At 46.5% G+C, this 27,159-nt stretch overlaps 1 protein-coding gene across 1 annotated transcript in view; it reads right to left on the bottom strand.

Moving 5' to 3' along the window:
- Window positions 1-26,513, bottom strand: part of PXN (paxillin) — a 49,218-nt gene extending 22,705 nt beyond the window's left edge. The window contains exons 1-2 of the mRNA XM_008925771.3: window positions 26,482-26,513; window positions 25,781-25,872 (exon numbers count right to left, since the gene is read on the bottom strand). Of these exons, the coding sequence (XP_008924019.2) occupies window positions 25,781-25,872; window positions 26,482-26,498 (109 nt within the window). The 5' untranslated portion in view covers window positions 26,499-26,513. The remainder of the gene's footprint in view (window positions 1-25,780; window positions 25,873-26,481) is intronic.
- Window positions 26,514-27,159: the final 646 nt, after the last annotated feature.

The raw sequence follows: 27,159 nt of genomic DNA, 5'->3' as shown, positions 1-27,159 counted from the left end.
GCCACCTCCTGAGCACAGCAGACCACAGCAGCCAATGCACTTAGCAAGCCTTCAAGAAAATACATTAAAAGAGGACAGTATTACAGCATTAGATGATGAGGAAGGTGCTGCTTTTATATTCCCTCTATCAAAACCCAAAGCATCACAAAAGAAAGAAAAAAAAAAAAAAAAGGCGGTCCTGCACTCAGAGAACAGAATACAGCCATTAGCAAATTAAATACTGTGTTAAATTAATTCTATACACCTTTCATTTAGTTAAAAATATGTTCCAAGTCTTTTAAATCACAGGCATCTTCCTAGAGGGGCCAAAATACCCCAGAAGCGGATTCTCTGACAGGATACAAGCATTCTGCAGCTGGGGAAAAATGAACTGAATCTTCTTTTTAAGCAAAAGAACAGTTGGTGGATTCCAGAGTGAAAGGCACATACCTCCAGGGAACTGCCGATGAGCTGCAATTCCTACAGTCAGGCAGGTCCTATGACTGGAAGTTTCATGCACACAACCTCCCAGAGAAGTGCTGGCCGAGAAGGAGTGGTTTTTGTTTCTCCCCTCCAATGACAAAGGCAAATCAAACTCCACCAGGAAGTGAAAATCCCGGGAGGGTGTTGGCCTCCTCTGGCCCTGCAGAGGGGACCCAAACCATTTTTCCACTCTCCAGCCCTTACTGCAGGGCAGGCAGCTGTGACTATCTCGCCTCAAAATTGCCCTGTTCGGCTCAGCGCTGTGCTGGATGATCCATCGGACAGAAACCCACTGCCCTTTGCTAAGGGCACAGAGTGAGCCCGGCTACACGTACCCGTTTACTTTTGCAAGTCTGCGGAAGACTGGTCTGGGAATACCAGGAGTACTCAGCCCCATGGCTGCGAAGGAGTTAAGATTAATGATTAACTTCCCCCATACCCTCCCCCTTCCTGACTTGAGCAAACAAGGCAGAGCCGAGGAACGGGAAGCGGAGGGAGGAGAAAAGGCTGGAGAGGAATCACTCGGTTACTCAAACTAAACTCCAACTTTACAACTGACACCGAAGCAGCTGCACGAAGGCACCACCCCAACCCGGCGGGGCAGGAAAGGCGCAAGCCAGGGCAGGACAGGCGCTCACACACCGGTTTCCCGGTGGAAAAGGACCTCTCCTTGTGCTTGCTCGCCCAAAGGTTCTGCAAACCCTGTGTCCTCCCTTCCCCGCGCCCCAGCCGCTCCCTCCGAGCTCGCAGCCACGACACAGGGAAGGTCTTCCCCATTTGCGTCCCTCTCTGTTCCTGTTTCCGGATCCAATCCCATCACAGCAACCACAGGTCCCTGAAGCTCTGCTGGAATGGGAAATTGCGCCCGTTTAAAGGGTCCGACACCGGCAGCAGAACGTCCCCGGGGAGAGCGGCGGTGGCACCGAGCCCATCCCGCCCCACGGGCATCGCCGTGCCAGAGGGAAGGCACGGGCTGCGAATCGCTCCCTTGGAGGTCAACCCAAGGAGTCCTGCAGTCCAGAGCGAGATTTGAGGCAATTATTCAAAACCCAACCAAAAAAAAAAAAAAAAATCAACCAAAGGGATTAACGCTTTGTTTGCCACGCAGCACCTCATCCCAAGAGGTCCAAAAGCACTGTGCGTTCATTTAGGATTTGTGCAGTTTTTAACGCTACCAGAAGACAATGTGAGATAAGAGATGGTGGGAAAGAAGGGAGATTTATTAATGGAAAAAAGGTGTGTCACTCTCACAAATGGGACCAGCAGCTGCAGCCTGATGAACTGTGACAGGGATGCTGTGCCTTGTGCAGTGCTGCACCTCGTGTCACAGCACTGAGTTCACTACAGTAGCTGCTCCTTAAATGGAATATTAAATGCTTAAATAGAAATATTAAAGGCTCAATCGATTTGCTGGGTAATGAAGTGTTCCTGCCCAAGGTGACTCCTGAGGGACAGCGCTGCAGGAGGTGTTAAGCATCCACTTAGTCCCCCCCAACCCGTAGGAAGCAGCTGACTGGACCATCCTAAGGCCAGTTCCCACAGGCACCATCCATGAGAGGGCACCACCACATCCTCACACAGACAGAGCAAGGAAACCCCGCAGCAGTGCCCACTCTGGCACTCCCTTCACCTCACTCGCTCAGCCCCGCAGAGCCGCGAACCTGTCCCCGTTATAGGCACACAAACTTTCTGCTGGTGCCACGTGTGCTGCACCTCCCCACGGAGCTGCATCTCACACGCTGCAGCCTCCCGGGGCTACCGCCCAGTGCTCTGCAAACAACCACACACTGACCTCACCCCTCTAACCACCGCCCCAAATACTCTCTACAACGCTACAGGCACAGCTCTAGGAGGCAGGATCTCCCAAAGATAAATATCATAGACTTATTTACCTCTAGAGGACAGATTTAGCGTTTTTGCAGAAATAAAGTAAGCCAGACAGGGTTATACTAGATTTTCAAGCCATTGCTCCTCCACAGGATCACCCCTCCTTCCACTCTCACCCCTACAGCAAGCAACTAACACAACCCACAGACAAAATGTCAACTCACAGACGTGTGCATGGAGCAGAATCACAGTCCAGTTTCCAAAGACCTGGTAGGGCTCTGCCTACCCACAGGCATGGGCTGTGCATACAGAAACCTGTATTTTCCACTCCATTAGCATTGTGCTGCCCAGTGGGGTATGAAAAGGAAAACCTGCTAAAATACCACCAACTCAGCTGCTCTTGCTTGTCATGGCTATGCTGGAGCAGTCACAGAGCTGATAAAACTAACTCAGCGCAAGAGCATCTCAGAGCTGGTCCTCCACAGGTTCAGGTAACTTGGCCAAGCACCTGATAAAGCTGCATATGCAAACATGAGACAGAAGGACAGAGTCCTCCTCCCTCCACTGGGCAACCCAAAAATTACATGCTCAATTGAAATCACATTCAGGCCTGAGGGCTACTCAAACCACATCCTCCCCAGTATGGGAGGACACTGGTGTTTGCATTCAAGTGGTTTTTCAACATGAATTTTCCTGTGGAGGAGGGACAGTTAAAGAATGACACAATTTTTGATACCTTTACTGCTATAAAGCACAAGGCATCTGGAGGTCCAGGGACATTAGTTTGCTTCTCTCTCCCTTCCCTCCCTTTTCCCAAAAATCGTTATTAACTATGAGCTCCTTGGCATTCTGGTCTACAAATCCTCCATACAGCTCTGCACCTACATTAGATATGTATGAGAGACCCTTAATACCAACTGTGTTGCTTCAGGGGAGTTCCCAGGATCTGCCAAAGCTCTGCTGCTCATTTCAACAGCTCAGGACAAGAACTCTCAAGCTGATGCCCAATGCATTGAACCGCTCAGGAAAAGCCCTTTTACCAAGAAAATCAGCAAGGTGGAAGAACAGGACAATCCCTCAGGATAAGCCCCATTTACCAGTTCAAGCTGGACTGAAAAGGGCAATCATCTCCCAAGTCATAGACTGCACATTCCTGTGCTATCTCCCCAGCCCACACCTCTGTGGGCCAAGGAACAGCTCACGCATTCCAGGGGCTCCAAGGCAGGCTCCTGCTGCCATCGCTGCGTGTCAGCACTCGCTGTCCTGCAAACGCAGTATCCTCCAGCAGGAACGGCCTGTGTGCAGCCAGGGGCACATTCCTCAGCTTCCCACATCCCAGGTTTGCCTGACAAAGAGCAGTAACACCGGCCTGGGGATCTCAGCACTGCTCTAAGGTATGGAACAGGAATGGGTAACACCAGGGCCCCTCAGTACTGATGCATCAACACCCTTTTCTAGAAATCCTAGCTGCACTCAGCCCCCTTAAAAAAATGAAGTTACTAAACAGAAAAAGATATATATATATTTAGATGTATCTTCCCATGCATATGGAAACACACTTTGTTCACTCTCCCCTTCCTGTGCATCTCAAAAATGCTCTTGGATTAAGGTGACACAGTGAAGCAGAACATTATGCATTAGTTCTGTAAAAACCTACACTGCAAGGCATCCACAAATTCACATCTGCTACTGTGTGTCCAGGGTAACTCCAGCCTGTGTGAGGGCTAGAGAGACACAGCATCCTCACTGAGCTCAAAGACTACAACATTATTGCCAGGAGAAAACAACTTCAGATTTCCACATGCAGTTCATCTCTCTCAAGAACTGAGGATTATTAAGCCCTGCTGACACAGCAAATCACAGCATTATCAATATAGTAAGTAGATCAAAAGGATGGTGGTCAATTTTCTTCTACTTCTCATCTACTGCTGGGAAGGAAATGGAAGCATAACTGAAGCAAGACACTTCAAATGCCTCAGATATCAGCCTTTCATTTTCAACAGCTGAAAGCCACATCTGTGCATCCGTCAAACTGCATGTTCCCTGTAGCTGTGCTTCTTGCATGGGACATCTGGGAAGTGAGTGACACTGGAGACGGGATTTTTCATCCAGCCACCACACAGAGCAAATGCATTCAGGCACAGAGTCCCACCTCCCCCAGATCTCTGGTGCCACATGTCCCTGACAGCCCAGACAGAGCACAATGGGAAATGGGGATGAGATGTCTGAGCACGGACTACAGTGCTTCCCCTTCTGCAGCTGCACAGAACAGGTGTCTCCACCTCCTCTGTTCTTTCCCCCACCTCTGTTTATCCAAATAAGTAGAACTGCTACAGGTTTTCCTGGTTTAGGCAGCAGAAGATTCCCAGAGGGTTGGCAAATGGCAAGAAGAAGCAAGACAGCCATAAGGGCAGCTCTCAATGAGGACATGGACTTTACACAATAACGTCTCAGAGTAAGACAAGTTGCAGACCACTCATTTGCAGAATCACAAACCATTCTCCAGCCCTTTTCTCTTAACACCTGTAAGATGCTGAATCCAAATTTGCTATTTGGATATTTTGCTATCCCCTAAACGAACAAGGGGAATTGCATGCCCAGAACTGAACTCTCAGTTTGCAGCCTCATCTGAGCAGCCTCTTTGCAAAATCCCTGAACCCAAACTTTAAAATCTCATTAGGTTCAAATGAATTCTTCTCTCTCCCCCACCTTCAGGAGTAAATGCAGCTCCAGCTCACATATGGGGAGACAGCTCGAGGTGGTAACCCAATCCCTGGCACGACAGTTTTACATTGTGAGTAACTGCAGAGGAATGGGGAGCCTGGGTATATTTATCTTATTAAATAGCCTTTCAAAAGAAACATCTGCAGTGCCCTGAAAGAGCTGCATCAAGAAGACTTGTTGGAGCCCTGCTGTAGGACTTCACTGCCCTAGAGTTTGACTCCAGAAGGTGTGGGGAGCCCCAAAGACCAACACTGATGGCAGGAATTCCCATTTTAACAGCAGTTTTGACTTTTCTCAGTAAAATGGAAGAGCATCATCAGAAATAGGAAAACCATGAACAAACAGGTGAAAGCAGGCATTGATTTCCAGGTAAAAGACATTCATTAACAGGTTCCTAGGGCTTTATATTCTAATCAATGCTTTTAAATGCAAAAGGATCAGAGACTACGAAAGCAATAAAATACACAAACTGCATTCAAAAAGCGACATGAGAAATTCAAAGTGCAAGCAGATGCTCTTAAAAGCCTCAAGTTCTCCAGTTCACATATATAGAAAGCATGCAAAATAGCTTGGCTTATATTCCAAAACATTTTGAGGAGATGACATTTAAAAGTTTTCCAAAATTTAACCAATGTGTCAAGAAGGTGGTTAGAATACAGGACACGTAACAGCTCTCAGCCTTCTTATGAAGCAGGGACTGATTGTTAAGATACAGGAAAGTTCAAGGCACAAGAGATAAGTCATTTTCCAGACCTAATAACTGCTGGAGTATCAGTACAGAGCAGCCACTGGGATTTTTAGTTCATGTTGCCTACACCTGCCCAGAGGAAGTTCAGATTGCATGGTCAAAAAAAAAAAATCACTCAGCTATTTCTTTAATGTACTGATGCTTTTTCAAAGCCTTTCTCATTATCATGAGAAATGTGTCACTGCTTAATAAAGAGAATGTCCAGAGTCATACATGGTATGGTGAATTCTGATTAAGATAATATCCATGAAATTCTTGAAGCTTCTCTGTAACTTGAAACCAAACCTGCACCCCCTTAGAATAAGGAAAAGTTTGCATTTGTGGCACTGATTTACAAAGTCATGTGGGTGCTTCAGAAAAGCTCAACAGCAAAGGCAGCCACCTAGTAGCAGTAATACCTTGCTACACCAGGTTGCAGAGACAAACTAGACAAGAATTCATCCTGTGACAGACAGAACTGCTTTCCAAATCAAGTGGTGGCAGCCCCTGTGAATCCTGTCCGTGCCATAACTCCCATATGGAGAGCCAAACCAGCCAGCTTTGCCCAGTACAGCAGCCCATGCACCAGCTCTGACCACTATCAGCAAATGTCTAAACAAAGACAAGACACTGCAGTGTGAGATGTGGTCTGCACGAGCAGCTGGAGCAAGGACTGTGGCTTCCTGTCCCAACCACTGAGACCCAAGCTGGGGAGTTTATTCCAGAGCTTGTGGCCAAGGAGCTGGTCACAACTAACATGCACTACTACCATCCCAAGCATGGGGCTGTAACAGTGTGCAAATGCAGCCTGTGTAAAGCAAGTTCAGTAACTGTTCATCAGTAACTACTCACTGCACAGTTGGGGGTGAAATGCAGCCCCGTGGAGTCCTCTGGCTGTAGTTCCAGCAGAGCTGCCACCACCACCCACTGCCAGTGTAAGGGAAGGGCCATGGGGTCCCTCCTCCCCCCAGCATGCAACCCCAGGCTGTTCCTGGAACTTGCCCTGCTGATCACCAGATGCTTTCTAAACTAATTCAACTTGCTAATCCAATAAAAGTTTGCTGGGCTGTTGGTTTTTTTAGATAAACTCATTAGGTTTCTTGGAAGCACAGCTCCAACCACTCCATGACTTAAGCAGCTTTTAGAAAATGTATTAAAAAGACCAATGCCAGAATTGTCCAAGTAAGTGAATAAAACTTCTGCTTTAAATGGGAAAAGCTCTACTTTTGCCTTCAAAACTCAGGTCAGGACAAACTGTAAATCCAGCCCATCCTGCCATTAGTTGAAAGAAATCACCCATCCTCCTGTCTGATTCCCATAATTCATCTGCATCTCAGATGCAGACCAGGAAAACTGCAGCCTGAAAAGATGCAATCAGCAGATACCACAGACTGAAATGCTCTTAGATTCTGGAGACATCCCTCACCATTACCTGCCACTTCCACCTGAGCCTATACTGACATCTTATTTTGGCTTTCCAGCCCCAGAACTGTGACAGGGCTCAGTCAGTAGGGCAGCACATGTTATGTACCCATTGGTGTTCTCTCATGTGCCACTGAGCTTGAGAGTGAGCTTTTGACAGAGCCACCTGACCATAAAACTCCGAAGATGAGCCAACTCTGAACGCTACAAAAACCCAACAGAAGCCATCAGGTGAGCTCAGACCTTCCACCAGGTCCCCCTGAGGGGCAAGAGGGCTATTTGTGTATGTGCTAGAAAACCATAAAGGTCACCACAAGATCCTTTCTGGAACTGGCCACATCAGTTCCTTTCAAATTAACACAAGCATTTCAGTGAAACTCAGACCTGCCCTGTAACCTCAGCAGTGGTGGGTTTGTCTACATGGTGAGGGTGCTGGAATGCTGGCAGCATCACGTGGGGGCAGCAGGTCCCTGTGTAACCCAGCAGGCTCTCAAGGGCACAGCAACACTGTAGGAAAACAGCTGACCAGCCTGCAGCTTGACACCAGCAGTCCCTGGGAATCACAGCCCCATTCCTTGAGTGAGAACCTTGGATCCACCTCTTGTCATCTTTGATGCAACAGGCTGGGAAATCCTTCAGCTGCTGGCTCCGTTCACATCACCGAGTTGGCAGAAAGGTAACACAGCACAGGCTGAGAGACACTGCAAGTGCCTCAAAGATTGAGTCACCACAGCTTCCTGGATGAAACAACTCAGGGCTCTCTGGCCTACAGTCCAATCTGTGTGAAGGAACCACAAAAGATTTTTCTGTAGGACCAGAATTTTTCCACTTAGCTCTTGAACACTAAATTAGACCCCAACTCAAACTGGCTGAGAGAAATGAACCACCACCTACAAAAGAGAAGCACAGCAGTCATTCTGCCTTTCTCCAACTTCCTTAGAAAAAACTTTCATCCCCTTTCCACTGTTTCAAAACAGTTCATTAGATGGTTGAGATACTGGAAGTCCCACAAGGCACATAACTGCTTTCATGGTCAGAAATATTCCTCAGCATGTTACAAGTTTGCTGAGCATCCTCACAGTGAAAGTGATTTGTGATTTAAGTACAGTCTCCTTTCAGAGGGGATGTACCTGATGCTCCCAAGAAAGAAAATTTGGTTTGAATATGGTTTGTTTGGTTTTCAGATGAAAAGCTGCTAAAACCAAGCACAGCCTTTTGAAGTTCTTCAAATTAACCTCAGCTGTACACTCCACTGCTATGGCAATTCCATTCTGAAGCTGTCAGCAGGAACACCAGGAAGAACAAACTCTTACTGGCACAAAGATCCAAGGACAGCATAGAGCAAAGCAAGGCCATGCGAGCTCAGCTGAAGCTGGCTGTTGTGTTCTTCCCATATTGCCTCCAAGAGGAGCACTCGAACTTAGCAGCAGCACTGTGACATCTCTAGTTTCAGAGCCTGTTCCCCCCTCCCCCAAAGGTGTGTCCTCCCCTTTGTTTCTCATTTCCAGAAGTGCTGGGGCAGGGGGGAGGGAAGGGTTATTTCCTGCCATATACAGCATCCTATTTTTTACAGCATGGCCTTCTCCACACTTAAAGTGAAAAGAGACATCTTACATTTACTCCCCTCTGTTTATAGTCCTGAGCAGCAAACAGCTCATGCCAAGAGAAAACGCCCTATGCTAAGACCTGCTACCTAAAACTGAATTCATGTTCCAGCTTACTAAACAAATCAATACTTTCAGTTTCACAGCTCCCAAAGACTTCTGAGAATGCCAGATCCAGCTACACAAGCCTTGAATGCCTCTGTATGGCAATTAGCAGGCAGTCAGCCCACAGCTGTGTGAAGTTAAACCAGCAAATTATCCCTTGCGTGGCTCCTTTCTGTGTAGATTCACTGGACTCTCAAACAAAGTCCTGAACAACAGGAAACCATTTCCAAAGACGGATAAGCGTAGTCAAAAAATTCTTCCACCGCTCTATGAACAATCTTCAGGAGGGTGAGGAAAAATTTGTCAAGGGTTTGCAAGTCACAGTTCCAGCTGATCTCAACACTTGCACAATGCTGAAGAGCACAAAGCCAGGCTCTGCTTCACTGGACAGAGAAGTTGGAGATGGCACAGGAAGTTTGTGATGCTTCACACAGACGTAACCAGCCTTTACTCACTGCTCCAACTTTTGACCTCCAGTGATTCAGACCTCTGTGATTTAAGTACCACTGTTCTCAGATGATTGTCCCACCCACAAGTTACAGCGCTAATCACAGTGGAATCCATTTTCAGTTACAGTTTTCAGTCACAGCTGTCAACAGTCCCACACCCTAAACCTAAATCTCCACGTATTCAATTTTATATTGATATAACTGGCTGTGACAACACAGAAGCACAGAAGAACCTGTACCTTTCAGAAATGGAGAACTGATATGCAGCCCTGAAGAGCCCAGCATAACATGGCAAGTCCACGTTATATCAGAATAGAATGCAAGCCTGACTCTCAGGCCTGTACTAAAAATATTTAAGTTGGAATTTCTCAGCCTGAATCTGCAGCCTGCTAGGAGCTCCACCTGCCACCAAGTCTTTTGTCAGAATCCCCTCCTTTTGGAAGCAAATCATCTGGTGTTCTGGCAGGCAGTTATAGTTAGTCCTATGAAAGATTACAAAGAACAACTATCTGCACAAATTAGAGAGTCTCCATTTCACTCCCTGTGTGTCAACTGTGAAATTGGAAACAGCTTGGGGCTCCAAGGAGGGTAAGTACAGCCTCTGACAGTCCTCTCCTACAGTGGCTCTTCTTGTGCAAGATCTATTTCTGATCTCCCTGACAGCAAACACATCCTCAGGCGTTTCCAGGAAGACCCAGACAAAGGCATTAGCAGTGGCCAGTACTGACCCAGCTGCCTCTGGGAGGGAGGTGAGTTGGCTCAGACCAGCTGAACTGGAGTAAAATGACATCCTGGAGGAGACTGGAGCGGGTGTAAGCATTTTACACAAGCCACTAAGCAGTTAATACCACCTCAGTACTGACCTGAGCTGGACTCCAGCCAACATCCTGGATGGAAAGAAAAATTTAAATACTACCAAAAACATTAGTCACCAATACACTAATTTTTTTTTAGTCCCTTATTTATTCTTATGCACGCAAAATAGTAAGTTTACCCTCCTTGTGCATGTCATAAGAATTTTTATTTGCTGCTGGCTCTGAAAGTTTCTAGAAATTGGGATCAACGTTAAAAAAAATTCCAACAAGATCTGCTCTCCTCTGCCAAAACAACAACAACAAAAAAATATTCATGAAAACCAAACAAGCAGCCACTGAACTGTCCCGTCAGGGAAAATTTCCCAGGGCCAAGGCCTCTGGACAAAATACCAAGTCCCTTGTATTCCTACAGGAAGAGGGGCTCAGCCAAGCCAGCTATCTGAGGAACCAGACCCTTCCTGCTACACCAGTGTACAGCTACTCCAGCAGCACTAGGTCAAAACACAGTGCTGCCATTTTACAAACATCTGACAAATCCAGTACAAAGGAGATCTCCCTTAAACAAAGAGTCCAAGGATGGGTATAGAAACAGCAGGAAATGACATACTGTGGATTTTAAACCATGGATCTGGTAAAGGGAGTAAAAAGAAGCTCAAGGTTTGAGTGCAGAGATGTGCAGCACCCAGCTACTACCAAGAACACCTCTACATGCCCACTGAAAAGAAGGTTTTTTTAAACCCCTGGGTTGGTATTTGGTTGAGATTTGTATAACTTTAGGCAGTTGGGTCTGACTTGAACTGGAAGTTGTCGTAGCACCGAGTTTACAACACATTCTAATCCAAGACTGGATCACTCTTCTGAGCAGTAGAAATCAGCAGTGGCAAATCAGAACAGTGTGAACACACAGCAGTGGCCTCCAAATCTCTGGGCATCAGCAATCCTTGTGTGCTTGTGCTCCAGATCCCTCAGGTGGAAGTGACAAGTGCGTAGGTTTGACCCCTTACAACAGCTGTGGAGCACTTACCACGTGGAGATCGTAATTTGGTAACTGCTGATTCTAACTCATCTAGGGAAGGAAAACATGTTACATCAGGATTTACATTGCAACAGAGCACAGGAGTTCCACTGGACAGTGAGCACCCCGGAGCGAAGGATAGAGTTTCACAAGATGCAGAAAGGCGAATTAACAGTTCACCACTGCCAAAAATGGAGAGGTTTTACTCCCTCTTCCAGACATGTGCTGCTGCCACTTACTTGTGTAGGCTGTGGCTCTCACACGACCCCTGTGTGAACCAGTTCAACAGAATATGCACCCAGCCAAAAAAAGCTGACTATCTCCTTTTGGGTCAGAAAAGAGATTAGCACAGCAGCCAGCAAGAAGGGCTATGTCCAAACAGTCAGAGAGCAGAACAGGGTAAGGATGAATGTAAGTAAAGCCATCTCCCCTTTCAGCAGCAGCAAGCCCTTACATTGACTCAGCTGCCAGCAGGACCACCACCCCAGACACCCTGGCATCTCATATTGCCACACAGGTAACCACAGCCAGTAACACTGCCAAAGATTGCTGTGTTCCTCTCCATCTGCATAAGTAAAAATGGGTTTGGACGCAGTCAGAGCTTGCACATTCTAAGTTAATTATGAGCCTTTTGAAAAGTAACAGTAACAGGAAAGCATGTGGACCCTATAACCAGTAAAGGGAAGAGTAGGATTTGCATGGTTATGCAAGAATAGACATGAAACTTGAGGAAAAAAAATAGCATCTTTTAAGCTGTGGAAATCCTATCCATGCAGCATAAACAGAGCTGAATATAGACCCGTCCAGGCAAAGTGCCAGTTACAAAATTTGAGACGCACATAAAGATGATGAAATGAAGGACTGAAATATTAGTGTAAATTCTGAATTCATTAAAAGCATTAGAATCACAGATTCTGCCCCTGAGATGAAGAGTGCCCTGGTTACCAGCAACAGGAGGATTCCAGTAACAAAAGATGGGGACGCTTAAGAGACACTGCAATCACATCCATATTTAGAATAGTCTCATTGAGGCATTCCTATCCTGAAGGCTCTTAAATGGGATATGGGAATGCTGACTTGAGAGATTTTAGTCCTTGAAGAGAACATTTTTCTTCTTCCCATTCAGTACATAGCAAGCATATCTCCCAACAGCATAAATATAAAAGCATTCAGCAAATGCAAACCTACCCCTAAAAAACCAAGATATATGAAGTTTTAAAAGCCTGAATCAATAAGGAGATATGAAGTCCCAGCAAATCTCACCAGATACTGGGGATGCCAAAGAAAAGGTTAGTATATTGAGATATAAATAAAGACTTGCTGGCTTGACCTGCCAACCACTCTGAAGTGGGTTGTTTCCCTTTTTTTTTTTTTTAAAAAAAAGGAACTTGTGTCAAATGTCATATGTGGTTTAACTGGCTTGTTAAAAACCTAATTATTAAGGAGGTAATGGTGGACTTTTCTTTTAAGAAGTTTTCATTTCTGCAAGGATTCTCTGCAACAGGGTGGGAGCAGACTTGGAAGCAACACTAAACTCTTTATAAGCCAAAAAGTTTAAGTCATCGTCAACAATTGACTTTACACAAAGCACTGCCAAAAGCACAATGTAAACTCACAGAGCAGGGCAGGGGGAAATGACAACAAAATATTTAACATTTTTCAGTTGTGCAGATCTTGGTACTACTTGTAACTATAATAGGTAAGAAAGTTTGAAAATTAAGCTTTCAATCTGTTGAGCACTGTACTAAAAGATAACCCAAGTAATTACAGATAGTGGGCAAGCAATAGCTCTGAAAGACAACAGAGTACAGAGGGCCAAGGAGCACATGGTTAAAAATCTGGTTAAAGCAGCTGCTTTTCACTTTAAAGGAGATTCTGAGAATGAAAGGAGGACAATGTTTCAGAAATGAATGTGGGAACTGGTCCCCCAGTCTACTTTGGGAGATGTGGGTGGTAATTTGATGGAAACTGCTGATGGCTCTACAGCTGCAGAGCTCTTAGGGTTTTTTTTCAGTATTGGCAGAAGAATGTGACTCAAGAGTTTCACAATGTCATGACAGAGGTCCACTGAAAGAAAGGAAATTGTTAAAGCCAAACAGAAAACTAACATTTTTAGAACTGCAGTGTATTGGAGCCAGTGGAGGGAGAAGAGCTGGAGAATGTTTAAGGTTTTCTTATCTCTTCCTACACGAGAAGGTAGATGACCTATGGTTCTACCTGTCATCTGGCATCCTGACAGAAGCATTAGGCACAAGTCTCTGGCTTGCTTCATCAGCAGTAAGAGAAATAGTGAGGATTTCTTTTTACCAAGAGCAGTATTAATAAAGCAATTAAACGCGTGACAGCTTCTTCATCTCAGTGTCCTGAACAGAAGTTAGTGTTTTGTTATTTGACAAAGACAAATTTTATCCTATCAACCAAAGGCTGTTTTACTCACAAGGGAACGCAGGCCCCCAGAAAACTGCAACTAAAAAAAAATAAATTACGAAGACTAAAGAGAAAGTAGATTTTTGAGAGGTAAAGATGAGTAACAGAGACCAATCTCCAGCACTGACCAAAAATGGAAATGCCAGCAATACTGAAATAGAAGCAGCACGAGAATAAACTTCCCTTTCAGAGGTACATGAAATAAATCCTTCTTCAAATTACTTTCTAAAAAAGGGTTTTCACCATGATCTGATTGTTCCACCACCAATCCTACGATAAAAGTCAACAATCATCTGAGATAACTGGACAGAATATTTTGCACTAGTCTAGAGAAGTAAAGATTCCAAGTGCCTACATTTCTGCTTTGCTGAAAATTAAGTTGACTTCTTTGTCTCAACTCATCATATTCTTCCCTGCTATGCACTGAACTAGGGCATAGAGGGAAATGGATTAATTTTCCTATCAAATAGTTAGATGGACATGTATTTCATAGGGACACCTACCTATTCACATCACTATTATCCCAGTAGTGCTGAATACTTTAAAATTAACCTGATCCACCTCAAACCACAGTGGCATCCACAGCCCACAGAGAAACAGAGGGACCAGGCTCTGCCACTACACAATAAATCTACGATTTCCCACACATGCACAGCAGTGCAACTGCCCCCTCACCAAGAACAATATTCCACTTCTATCTCGGCCACAAATCCAAGCCTAAGAGTTTAAAGCAGCTGGAAAATAGAGCAACCCCAACTCCTTTCCCCCCTCCAAAACAGAAAACAAACAAAAAAAAAAATAGCTGTTTCTGCCAAGCAAGCACTGAATACACTGCATTCCATTTCATTAAAACAATTATTCAAAAGCCAGCCAAGAATTACATAAAGCTTCCTCCCTGCACCACCCCCAGCCCCTTCCTTCAACCCTCCTCCCCAGCAAACAGCCTCCCAGCTCTGCAGGGACAGGAGCACACCAGAGCAGCACCGCTCTGGGGGAGGTGGCACCCAACACCTCACATCACACTGGCCGTTCCATCCCACACACTGCACTCTCCAAACCCGAGCAGTGCAATCAGAGGGCTCCAGCAGATCCAGGCAGCCCAGGAGGTCTCTGAGTTTCTCTTTCAAGTAGTTTTCTCCCTCGTGTTTGATGGTAAGGTAGCATTTTATAAATGAAGCCTTCAACCAACTCCTACACAAAAATGAATGATAACCTAACAGATTTTCTCTCTAAGTCACACAGCCAGGGCTTTTTAAGCATGATCCCAAGGCAGAAGGCGCTGGAGGCACCAGATTTAAGCAACTAAGAAGTACAGGAGCAGCATGCCAGAGCAGCTGTGCTTGTGAGGCACTGCCCAAGGGGACTGCTCAGGACAGCCAAGCAGCAAATCTCAGATTAAGCACCAGCAGGATAGACTGTAAACTACAGGCTTAGGGTTATAAGAACCTGACTGACAAATTCATCCCAAGCTCCACACAGCCACTCTACAGCTCCCAGCCTGACTGACAGTGCTGAGCTCCTCACATTTCACAGCAGAAAAAAAAGGCAGCTTCTTCTGGCCAGCACTGCTCACCCACCCACAACACTGAGTTGGCCACTGATAAGAGATTTCATGACGTGGATGAAATGGCATTTCACTCCCTCCCCCAGTGCTCCAGCTCTCTGCAGGGATCCTGTCTAACTGCTGGAGCTGCTCACATCCAGACAGAATAGTTCCAGCTGTGCATCACACTGCCTAGCCAGGCCTACACAGTCCAAAAAAAGTCTCCCACATAAAACCATAATGAACAAGAATTTCAAACCAGAAGTACTACTCCTAAGCACCTTCCTCTTGGGGACCACCTCTGCCATCAGCAAAAAAAGACAAAAACAAACCTAGTCCCAAGGCAGCTGCTGGTGCTGAGGAATGGGGAGCAGCAGATGCAACTAATGGTCAAACAAGATGAGAAGCAGAGACCAGCCAAGCCATCGTTTTATTCCAGCTCGTGGGGCAGCAGTAACCTCAAGTGACGTGCAGTTAGCCTTAGGCTCTTTTGTCTGACCCAGCTGAAATTAGTGGCTCCGACCCAAAAGAAACCTTTTCACAGAGAAGCCTTGAACTTGTTTAGAACCATGAAAGAGGATAGAACAAGCGAGTATTAAGCCCCTAATCCATGGCAAATTATTTACAGCTCTCCTGCCCATGACCTTTTCTACCTCTGGCTTCTTTTACTGCCTCCTGCTCTTATTAAAACCCAGCTTAACCACAGTTCCTGAGCCACCACAAACTTCCCCATAGCACAAAGTGAAATTCTCTGCTCACCTTCCTCTTCAGCAATAGAAATAAAGCAAGATCCTATGAGGCGTCTAGACAGACTCAGGATTAATTCTGTCTGCCAGCTCAATTCTGTGGCAAAAACATGGGATTGGTTTATTCCTGGAGCCCCCATACAGTTTGATTTATAGCTGAGCCATTTAAAGCACAATTCCCCATGCAAAGTGTCATTCAGAAAGTTTATTCCCTGGAGCGCCATTTACTTTTTTTGATGTTCTTCACATCGTTTGCAAAATGTTAGAGATTTAAACACATGCAATAAACAGTAAAAAAACCACAAGAAATCAAGCTACACTCCACTGCATGCTGCCAGCCAGACACACTCAGTACCTCACCCAGCAAAGCCATCTGCACAAACATGGATATTTAGTAAGAACACTGTGAGGAGAGGCATGACAAGCTGCATTGGAAGACTTCAGACTATCTCATCATCATTTAAATAACTCGAACTGAACTTGTTCACAGTGTAGAGACAGTCCAGTACAGGGAAAAAGGAGCCAAGCACTAACAATGCAGGCTGCCTCCCCCTGTGGGCTGCCATAAGTTCTCTTGGCTCCTCATCTTACAGTTGTCTCAAACTGCTTAGATAAATTTCCCGTGTAAATTCAGAATAATTACTGTCTGCTACAAGAAAAAGCTGCATTTATGTGAGCAGAAAAAGAGCTTACCAGACTCCTAAACAGCACAAACACATAACCTCGAGGACTCAGTTCCTGTAACTGAAACACCAACACCAAACTTGCTCCACAGCACTCCAGTTGCCATTTCTACTTTGTTTGCTCCATCAGGATTTAAAAACATACATACACAGAAGAGAGAGCATGGATTTTGACATCAGTCAGTCAAGGGAGACTGTCCCCAGCCAGCTGGTGCTGCTCCTTTGGGGCCATTTGCAAAGAGAATGAGCATGAATGGGAAAAACAGCTAAGAGTGATACAAGAAAGTCATCACCCACCTCCTATTTTTATGGTATATCTTTAGCACACAACATTCTTTGAATGACTTCACGACGCTCTGTGGTAAAGGGAAAGACTAGAGTAGAACTACTGTGGGGAACTTGGAAGGGAAAGGAAATCTTTTCTCCCTACTCACAGCCTGTCATAACAGAGGATAAAGGATGAGCAATCAGAAAGGCAGAGAGAGAACATTCAACAGGGCTGAGAAGGGAATAAAAACTTGAAAATCTGATTCAAATGGGCTACTGTAAGCTTTTCCAGCAATGGTGACCAGAAAAGCTTAAAAGAGTTATATTCTGATATATTCAGCTGGAAGCTATTTCAGAAGCACAAAGATCTAAACCAACATTAACCACACTTTGCAGGTAAGGACTAATTATCCCTGTTCAACAGACAGAGAAATAATATGCCTTAAGTCAGGCCACATTTTTGAGGCTGTGGATAAATGGTTACCTTATGCTATATTAAACACAACCCACAGCTAAAAGAGGTGGCCTCACCTACTTCCCAGTCCACTGTCCATGTAAAAAAATGATGACTTTGAGAAGAATCAGCTTGCTGACCCAGCCAGCTGTCCAACAGTTACTGTGGACACAAGGAAGGGAGATGGCAGCAGGGAACACAACACACCTCACAGCAGCCAGCAGTTAAATCAGGTTAAACCAATTTGAGATCACAACTTCCACTTTCTCTCCCACCCATTTAACTTCAGCCCAAAGTGGAAAGGAATGGTGCCACTCCTTGTTTCTACTCTCCACTGGGTCTAGTTCAGCTTATCAATCCATTGGCAAATAATTTGTTCGATTTGGGGTTAAAGGTTAGTTTTCCAAAAGATGAGAAATTTGAACTAATTCACTCTGGAGCCTGATCTCATTAAGTAAACAGTGAACACACAAGAGATGGGGAAGTTGAAATCACCATTTTTGGCTGCCATCTGAAACTGGATGAGATGCAAGGTGAAATTTTACAAACACTGAAACAAGGACACAAAGGTCTCCACAGTTCCCTACTTAACATTTTAAAATATCCTAACAGTCATGACAGCCTGTACTACCAGGGCTTGTTCTTAAACCTCACTTAGGACAGGCTAAAGTGAGCAAGAAACTCATTCCTTAAACCCCATCTTCTCATCAGAGCACAGGGAAGCTTCCCACAGACAATGTCTCACTTTCAGGCAGCTGGAGTAGAAGAGCGTCTTCATTAACAGCTTCCGCATCAGACAAAAAGGGACACACAAGATCAGCACACAGAGCAGGAAACTGGGACCAGAGATCCTATTCACTCACACTGATTTTCCACTAGCACAACACAACTACATTCAGAATCTGCTCTGGCTGTCTCCAAAGCTGCATTGGATCCTGGATATCACAACTAACACGAGTCCGATTCAAACAGATTTGTTTTGTGGCCATGGACAGGCTTTTTCCTCCCTCTAGTTGCAGAGATTAAGGAATTTATCTGTCTAGCTGCCTTAGCAGCAGATCAGAAAACCAACTCTGATCTAACCAGAAGTGCATTATTACTGCTTGTTCTACTGCCAGACTTAAGAATTTTAGCCATCATTTCTGCAGTTTCGCAACTTGTTTCATATAATAAATGCACTTTGAAGGGAAAGAGGTGACTTAAAAGGGGTCCAGAGAAATCAAAGCATCATGATTCCCTGAGAAAGAAAGAACAAGCAGAGAGAGAGAGTTGAATACGTATGAGAAGTTGCCCATTTCTTTCTCTAGAGGCAGAGATGGTGTCGGAGGATCAATTTTAACCAGGAGGGCAGCTGAACACTTGGGATAAGTTGACCTCTCCCAGCGAGGGACAAAGGAGCTAAAGACAGCACAGAGTCCAGCCTTTCCATGGAAATAGAGCAACAAGAAAAGAAGCCTCTCTCTTCATCACACACTGCTCGAGGCAGAGGACTCCCTGTCTGAGTTGCTCAGGACAATGAAGTCCCTGTTTTACGAGGGGTCACAACAGCTAAGGAGCTGAAACAAGTCAGAACCTCATTGTGCAGAGTATTAGTTCTGTTTACAGCCTTCTCGCCCAGCAGCAGGAAGGACTCAAGAAACCTGAGCCAGAAGAAAGCCAAGGGACCAAACTACTTTACCAGTTTGTCCCCCCAATACCATTTCCTGGGCGTAGCTGACCGTGAACCATTTCACAGTAAACTTTCAGTCAAGTAAGACCAAAACCCACAGCATATGACTCCCAGACTGAAGGAACTGAGTCAGAAACAGGCAAGCACCTCCCTCAGAAGAGGGACAGACAGCACCGCCCTGCAGAGCAAAGCAATATTCCAAATGTTAGGACAGATGATAGATGGAAACACATGCACCTCCCTCCACACTCCCATGAAAAATCAATGGCAAGACTGCTCCCTTTAAAGTCAATCTTGAGAGGATTAAGGACTGAAGAGAAGGTGGATTAGAGTTCCTAAAACAGAGGGAACCAACTTTTTAGAACAAAATCTCTTGTGCCACTGAACCTCCGCTCCCAGAATTTTGAAAACACATTGCTAGACAAACCTTCTGCAAAAGTGAGCAAGCCCTTCCAGAAGTGAGCAAGCACACCTAAAATAAGGTCACAGTCTAGTTTATATGCACAGCCAAAACACTGCCACAAATATATTCTCATTAAACAGAAATGACATCTTTGTAAAACACCTTTTACAAGCTCTACTGAATGCTGTTTTGTTTTTGATTGCACAATCCAGTTTAAAAAAATCTGAAGACTTTAAAAATAAAAAAAAAATAGCAGTAGAGAAACGAGAATTTCAAAGTCATCAAATGAAAGCTTCTAAAAGTAACACTGTTTCTGTTTGGAGTAACCAAAAGGTTTCCCAGTAGTGTTTGCAAATAACCCCTTTCAGGAAAAGGTTGTAAAAAACATTCAGAGTCAAAAATCAAACAGTATCTGACTAAAACAAATGTCAAGCTTCTTTTCTCTTACTCCTCTCACCACAAAAGACATGACACATTACACAAATTAGGTTTCCTCCTCCACAACCAGCAGATCCTAATGGATCTGTTCCCACATACTACTTAGACAAAGCAGCACCGCAGAACCAAGAATAATTTAACATCTAATTCAGTATCTCAGATTGTCTAAATAGAATATGTGTGGTTGGTGACTTGTGTGCTGGAAGCACAGGCTGTGCTTTGGCAATCCCACGAGAGGGACGAGAGCCCCAAGTTAGGATTCTCACTCTTCAGGACAAAGTTGTACTCTCTGTGCCACTTTACAACACTGCAGAGCGGCAAACTCATTCAGCAAACTTCCTGTCAGACTCCAAGCACATCCGCAAAATACATTTCCTTAGAGAGAGCCGAGGAAGACAATCTGGACAAGTCTGGTCAGCTGCTCTCCTCCCCCCTTCCCCCCATGGGCTGTTTGAGTTTATATCCAGCCCCAGCACTGCCTGTCCTGTGCCACAGAGGGTCCCCCAGATCAACAGGGTGCACAGTTCTAGCCTGCAGAAACAGTTTCCCATGTGAGCTGTGCACTGTAACATCACTTCTTCAACACTGAGGGGGGGAAAAAAAAAGAAACAAAGTTTTTTCCAACTTCAAATGAAACCCCAATGCAAGACAAATCCATTCTCATATGTTTCATAAGCTCTCCAGCCCAAGCACGAAACTGAGATACTTCTGGACCTCTATTTTACAGTGCACAAGTACACACTGATCACATCCTCCAAGTCTGCAACGGGGAAGGAGATTTTTGATAAAGGCAGAGAGTTAAAAACAGGCACACCAATGGGCTCTGTGAGGGGTTCCCTCATGCCCAGCAAGGTCCATCACTCAACAGTCATCCTTGCACCACACAGATTAAGAAGCATGGTGTGGAAACATCTAAGATGATTTTACTTGACATCAACTCTGAACCTGCACAACACGTTAGTCCCAGCTCAATACTACACTGCTTTTGGGGCAAAACTGGTCCTGGAAGTAGTGCAGCTATGTCCACATGGCATTGTGCCTGAACCAACAAGTCCTGCCGGACCAGCTTGACTCTGGACAGAGCCAGCACAGACGTCTGTATCCATGGCACAGTTAATCCACAACTCAGATAATCCAGCCATAGATAATGAGGAAAGAAAAACAAACAACTCTCACTTCAGTTCGAAAGTCTGACTTATTTCAGGGGAGTTATATCAGCACATTGTTCCCTTTTGTATGCATCTAAGGTGAATGGCTTTAGAGAAATAAGTGAGCCATTTGGGGGCTAACAATGATTTGCAGAGAGAAAACAGCTGGTGTGCTTTTCCGTGGTGAATTCTGTACACCAAAGAAAAGCTCAGAGAGCGAAAGGGTCACACTTTTTTTTGTTCAACTGCTTACTGTTAATTAGATCTTGTCCAGCCTGAAAGGCTGCAAAAAAGTTGAGACAGACACAGTGTAATTAAGACTTGATGAAATCAAGTTGCTGAGACTAAAAGTTCAATTTTCCAAATCAGATCACAACTTTAACCTCTGGTAGTGTCAATACATTTAGCACCTCAGAAGAACAAGCCAGACAAATTCAGATATTTTTCACAATTTCTTTGCAGTTCACCTCTAATCCTCCTACAGAAGGAAGGAACAGTGTGATGAAACCACAGTAGCCTATTCCAACAAAAGTTGACTTCCTGGGAAGTCACACTGCCACTATTCAAGGAATGCAATAGTTGCAGTGAGTACAGTACAGCTCCCATGGTTCACTAAAGAGCATGTTGATGAGACACTAAACTGGAGGCACCAAAGTGGCCCTATGCAGTGGTGCTATCTGTGTGCTCACCTTGAAGGGCCACTCAGCAAGTCAACACACACACTGGGTGAATCCTGTTCTGACTAGTAACACATTCCTGAACACGCTAGGAACATGCACCAAATCTCCAAGAGATAACCGGGCTGAGGGATATGAGAAAAGGTAAACAGAACTGTCTCCACTTAAAGAAACAACAACCGTGAGAAGAAGCTGAAGGGGAAATTCATTCTCTTTCCACCACCAGCTGCTCCACCCGGGCAGAGGGTGAGATTTCACTCCCCAAGGACGAATCCTTCGTGGTGCACCTTTCACCAGGAAGCCACACAGCAGATGGACTACTTGTCCCTTAAGTTTTATCACTGGCACAATTCAAAGTCTGCTTTCTGAAGGTGTGATCACCAGCTTTATGCCAGCACTGTAATGTGAGCTTCAAGGTCCAGGAGGAAAAGGAGCAATTTGCTTGGACTATATCTTAACAGAACGTCTGGTTTCTATTAAAGGTAGGATGGAAGTAACGGATCACGGCCCCTCCCCAGTGTCTGATTTAATCACTTTCATAAGCGGAACTCAGTCACCCTAATGTCTCCCAGAGCACAAGGGATTTTGGCAGATCCACACCCTTTCCGGCTTGGTACCAAAGGAACTCAAACTCTCTAGATCTTTCCCGTGCGACCAGTTGCCTGACATTTCCCCTCTACACGGTTTCGGATGGTTGCAGCACACCTGGGAGAGGCAGCGGGAGGACGAGGATGAGCTCTGAGCCCGGCTGGGCTCCGCTTACCCCCGAGGGCTCCCCACTCCGTACCCGCGCAAAGTTCTGCTCTCGCCCAAGAGCAAGCCGGAGAGGCTGCGGCAGGACAGGGAGGAGGTGTCTGTGAAACCCGAGCGCGCTCCGCTCCCCGCCGCTCCGGGCAACGGCACGCCGGGCGCCCTTCCCGCCGGGGCAGCGCCGGGACAGCCCCCAGCCGCCCTGCCCGGGCCTCGGGCCAGCGGCCCGAGGGGGCCGCGGCGGAAGCCGAGACGGCCAGCCGCGTGCGCGGGCGGGCAGCGACACGTCCCCGGGCGCCGGCGGCGCGGCCCGAGCCCCGCGGCGCGGAGGGGGCGCAGCGTGGCCGGGCGGGCCGCGGCCCGCCGCCGCCCGGGGCGCGGAGGGCGCGGCGTGCGACCCCCCCACCCGGCGCGGGGGAGCCCGCGCGGCTCGGGACTCACCCAGTCGTCCATGTGCCCCGCCGTGCCGGTGCCGGCCGTGCCCGGTGCCCCGCTCCCGCCGGTGCCGCCGCCGCCCCAGCGCCCGCAACTTTCCGCCCGCCCCCGCGCGCGCGCCCGCCCCCGCGCGCCCCGCCGCGCCCGCCCCGCGCCGCGCCCCTGCCGGCCGCTGCGGGAAGCCGCGGGGCGGGGCGGCTCGGCCGGCCGGGGAACGGCCGCGCTTCCCCTCCCGGGATGGGGGGGAAGGAAGCGCCCTGGGAAATGCAGCGCCCAGAGCCGCCGCCCGCCTGCGGGGCTCCGTCCCCGCGGTGGTGCCGGCCCTGCCGTCCCGCTCGCCTGCGGGCCCACGCACGGCCAGGCTGGCGGTGCCTCGGCAGGGACCGCGACCCGAACCCTGCGCTCTCCAGTGGAGGAGCAGGACCCTCCCCAGGCTGGGTGGGTGCCAGGCCCGGAGGAGCCCAGCACATGGCAGCGCTGTGCCTCAAAACCTTCAAACAAATCAACGTTTCTGAGCCCCGGCTGATTTACCCCATCCAAGGGAAGCTGGGCAAGGGAAACCTTTCCTGAACGATTTTCCACAAGCTGTGGCCACCATAAAGGAAAGTCACCAACCACTTCTCCTTCGCTGTGTTCAAAGAACGTAACACTCCTCCTGGATTTATCATATGATAGTGTGTCTTGAATCATTTCCCACTTGCTTTTCCTTTCAAACCTCTATCAAGCCACACTCCAAGGCAGCAAAGTCCTTGCCTTGGCCGAGCCACAGCACAGCTCCACCCTCATCAGAGCTAGCGTTTACCATTGCACTCTGGCCAAGTCGACATGGCAGTAAAAGCAGTTGCTCAGCCCAAATGTTCAGCTCCTAATCTGATGAGAGATACACCAAAAACTATCAGTGTGGGAACTGCTAAGGATCCAGGAAACATGACTCTCGTAGCACTTTTCCTTACAAAATTACTACCGAGTCAGAGAATGTTCCCAGAGCTGAACAGCACATGTCCTGTTGTTGAGCCGAGATTACGGGATTTTGTTTCCATAAAAACAGAGACCGTGAGGTCAGCTGCGAGCAATCTCCAGTGCTGTATTTTTCACTCTCTAGGCACAAACACACCCAGTTTCCCCTGCTAGCACAAGTCAGACATCATTATTTCCTGTGTTAAGTCATGCTATAATGAGAGCTATCACTAGGGGGGCAGGGAAATATCCCCTCCCTCATCCCAGCCAATGCTTACAATTAGTCAACAGCCTCCAAGAAATTCATGCCAGGTTTTACTCCAAATCCACTACTTGTCAGAAAATTACATCCTTACCTAGATCTAAATACAACACAAATATAAGCAAAGGCTTTCATCGTGTGCTTCACCACTGATGCCAAGGATCTCACCTGACACTCCCATTGCTGCTCTCCAGTAGCAAAGTTTAAAGCATTATTTGAAGGGACTGTTACATTTTTTCAAAACCCATCACTGACTGTGCAATGGTGACTTCAGGATGTGTCACCCCAGGAGCAGCAACATAAACCACTACCACTGACTGATGGCAAAGCAGACCTAAGGTCATCAGAAACACGTCCTTTCCTGGGATCTGTGTGTTTCCTCCAGCACCACGACAGGCTTGGATTGTATTTTTACCTCTGCATAAATAAAGTGCCCATTGTTCACACTGTAGCCTAGTATGCAATTTTTATCTTCACCTTCCTACCGTGTCCTTTGGGAGTCTAGAAGTGAGTGCAAATCAAGAATGCAATTTCTGTTGTGTCTCAGGGCTGAAATTAAGCTGTCATAGCACTAGTTATGGTTGTACCTGCAAGAAATGGGTTGTGTCCAAGCTGCTCAGTGTTAAAAACAAAAAAATAAAAAAGTCATTGCATTTAAAGCTTTGCCTGTGGCTTCAGCACTGCTTTGAAAGGGTTGGGGGAGGTGGGAAGGCAGGGCTGCCATATGAGTGATACTATCCTCTAGTAATACTGCTTTTAAAACCAACCTTGTTCTCATGCAGTGCCCATAGCCATGTGCTGTTCATAACTGAATTCTTCACACACTAACATTTCTTTCTAAAATTGCCAGTCCCTAACCCTCCTGTGATTGCCTGAGGAGGAGCCCAGGTTAAAACCCAAGGTGCCAAGACAACTGCTCAGTTCAGGCTCAAGCTAAACTCACTGAAGCAATGTTCACCCTCTCCTAACTTTTCTAAGAAAGAACTACTGTTCTTTCATCACCTACCTGCTCTCTGCCTCAAACTCTTGCTGGCTTTGTGAATACCTGCTCAAGCACCATCCTTACACAGCCCGGCAGAAGCAGCTGCAGTTCCCAGGTGATTTCCACCTCCAGCAAATTCTTTCCCACTGGAGCAGCATACCCAAGGTGTGCCCAGAGGGGTAAGTGATGCTGAGAGCAGCTACATCCCTCCGAACTGGTGTTGGATGGGAAGTACTAGGGAATGAAGGCAGGCAGTGCATCAGAGAAATACACAGGGTTTCCTCTTACACTGTCCCCTGTGGCTAAGACACATTGTGATTTACCCTTATCTTTCACAGAAGGTGTTACAAGAAGTTATGACCCCCATTTACAGATGGGAAACAGGGCTGGAAGCTGGAAATGAAGTCAGAAAGTGAGTCAACATCAAGAAAATGTTGGACTTTAACCCATGTTCAGGGTACTCCTGGCTCCACACAACCTGTGTTCAGAGTACTTGCTCAAGGCATCTTTCCCTCTTGTCAAAGCATCGTTTACCAGTTACAGACCAGCTCCCTAGAAGGGTGGTTTAACCCTCACACACCTGACACTCAGGCTGGATGGATGAACTGTCCACCTGTCCCCTTCAGGGCTGTAATCTCAGACTGGCTGCCAAACCAAGCGATCCAAGGAGCGATCCGAGCTCATTTCACAGTACCATAGTACCACTGATGAAAAGCACCACTATTCACAGAAGACAGTGTATGTCAGAGAAGCAATATGAAGCTCTACTCACTTGTAAGGCACACTTACCTGTGCACATTCCAGAGAGGGACTTGAAACTGCAGAGTGATGACAATGCAGCGTGTCCTCTATGCTGTGCCACACGTGCTGTGCAGCTCTTTCTTCAGGTGAATGCAAGAAAGAAAAATTCAGTCAGATCGTTGGGTTTCAGGCAATGGCAGTAAATCACAACATGCAACTTCCCCATTCAAGGTCCAACTTCACAGTTGTTGAAAGGATCTATTGCAGCAAAACAAATGTTTAAGATGTAGGACACAACTTTGCAATGCGGAGTGAAATGACCACACCAGAGCATTACCACAGACAATTCCAGCAGAAGAGATGAGAAACAGTAAAGTGATAAAACCAATACTTATCAACACAGTTTATATGAATCAAGAAATTACACAAAGTGTATGACTCACTGCAAACTACATATGCCTTTGATATTTGCCAGCGTGGCTTGTTCTGCCAAAAGGTAATGGCATCCCTATGCTTCAGGTTTTGATTTCAAATTGATGTTGCTGGCAGTGGAGCACAAACAGGGGAGGAGGGGGCAAATGCAATTGGTGAGGTTTCATCATCAGTCTTTGGTCACTCTTCTGTATAATACCCCGGCATAACTGAATGTTACTAAAAAAACTACTGAAGAGGGAACACTAATGTTCACTACTAAGTTTTCTACTCTGCCTGGCTATAGTTTAAAGCAGCTGCCCAGCTCAGGGTCTTACCGGCAGGGCAGGAGCATCCAGATGGCACACGCAACCGTGCAGAGAACGTCAGAGGCAACCTGTCAGCAGCACAAGCTCCATCTGATTCATACAGAGTGATGGACAGCAGCTGCTTCCAGCTCCAGTGGAGACTCAGCCCAGGGAGCTGGTTGCAATGGTTGTTAAATCTCCCTCCGCAGGGTCTGCTTCGGTATTAAAGAAGACAACAGCTGCAAATTAGAAATGGATTCGGTTTACTTATATAATAGGATTTTACACTAAAGTCAGCAGCTGCTTTTTCCAGAGTAAAGGTTTGTGATTTCTTTGACAATAAGGAGCCTTTTTCTTTTTTTTTTTTTAAAGCGAGTGATGCCAATGGATATACATAAAGAAATGCACACAAAATGGAGGTTACAGTACTTTACAGTGAAAGCTGTTTCTTAATAGGTTTTGAAGCACTTCTGGAGCCAGTCAAGCACAATTCAGACTTTCACGCCCCTCCAGTTGCTCCAGAAATGCTCCCTCTCCTCCCTGCCTAAGCTGTCTTCTGAGAGGCCGAGCTCCCCAACAAGAGCTACACGAGAAATGCTTCTCCAGTACCTCAGCCCCTCCACTTCCATTTTCCCTGACCGAATCTTCCTTCAGCAGCTTTGAAAGAAAGAGGCACGAACACAGATTTTTATGTAAAAGCGCCCTCAA

Source organism: Manacus vitellinus, unplaced genomic scaffold (genome assembly GCF_001715985.3).
Source record: "Manacus vitellinus isolate BGI_N305 unplaced genomic scaffold, ASM171598v3 scaffold_58_pilon, whole genome shotgun sequence".
Lineage (NCBI taxonomy): Eukaryota > Metazoa > Chordata > Aves > Passeriformes > Pipridae > Manacus > Manacus vitellinus.
This window is presented reverse-complemented; position numbering and strand designations above follow the sequence as displayed.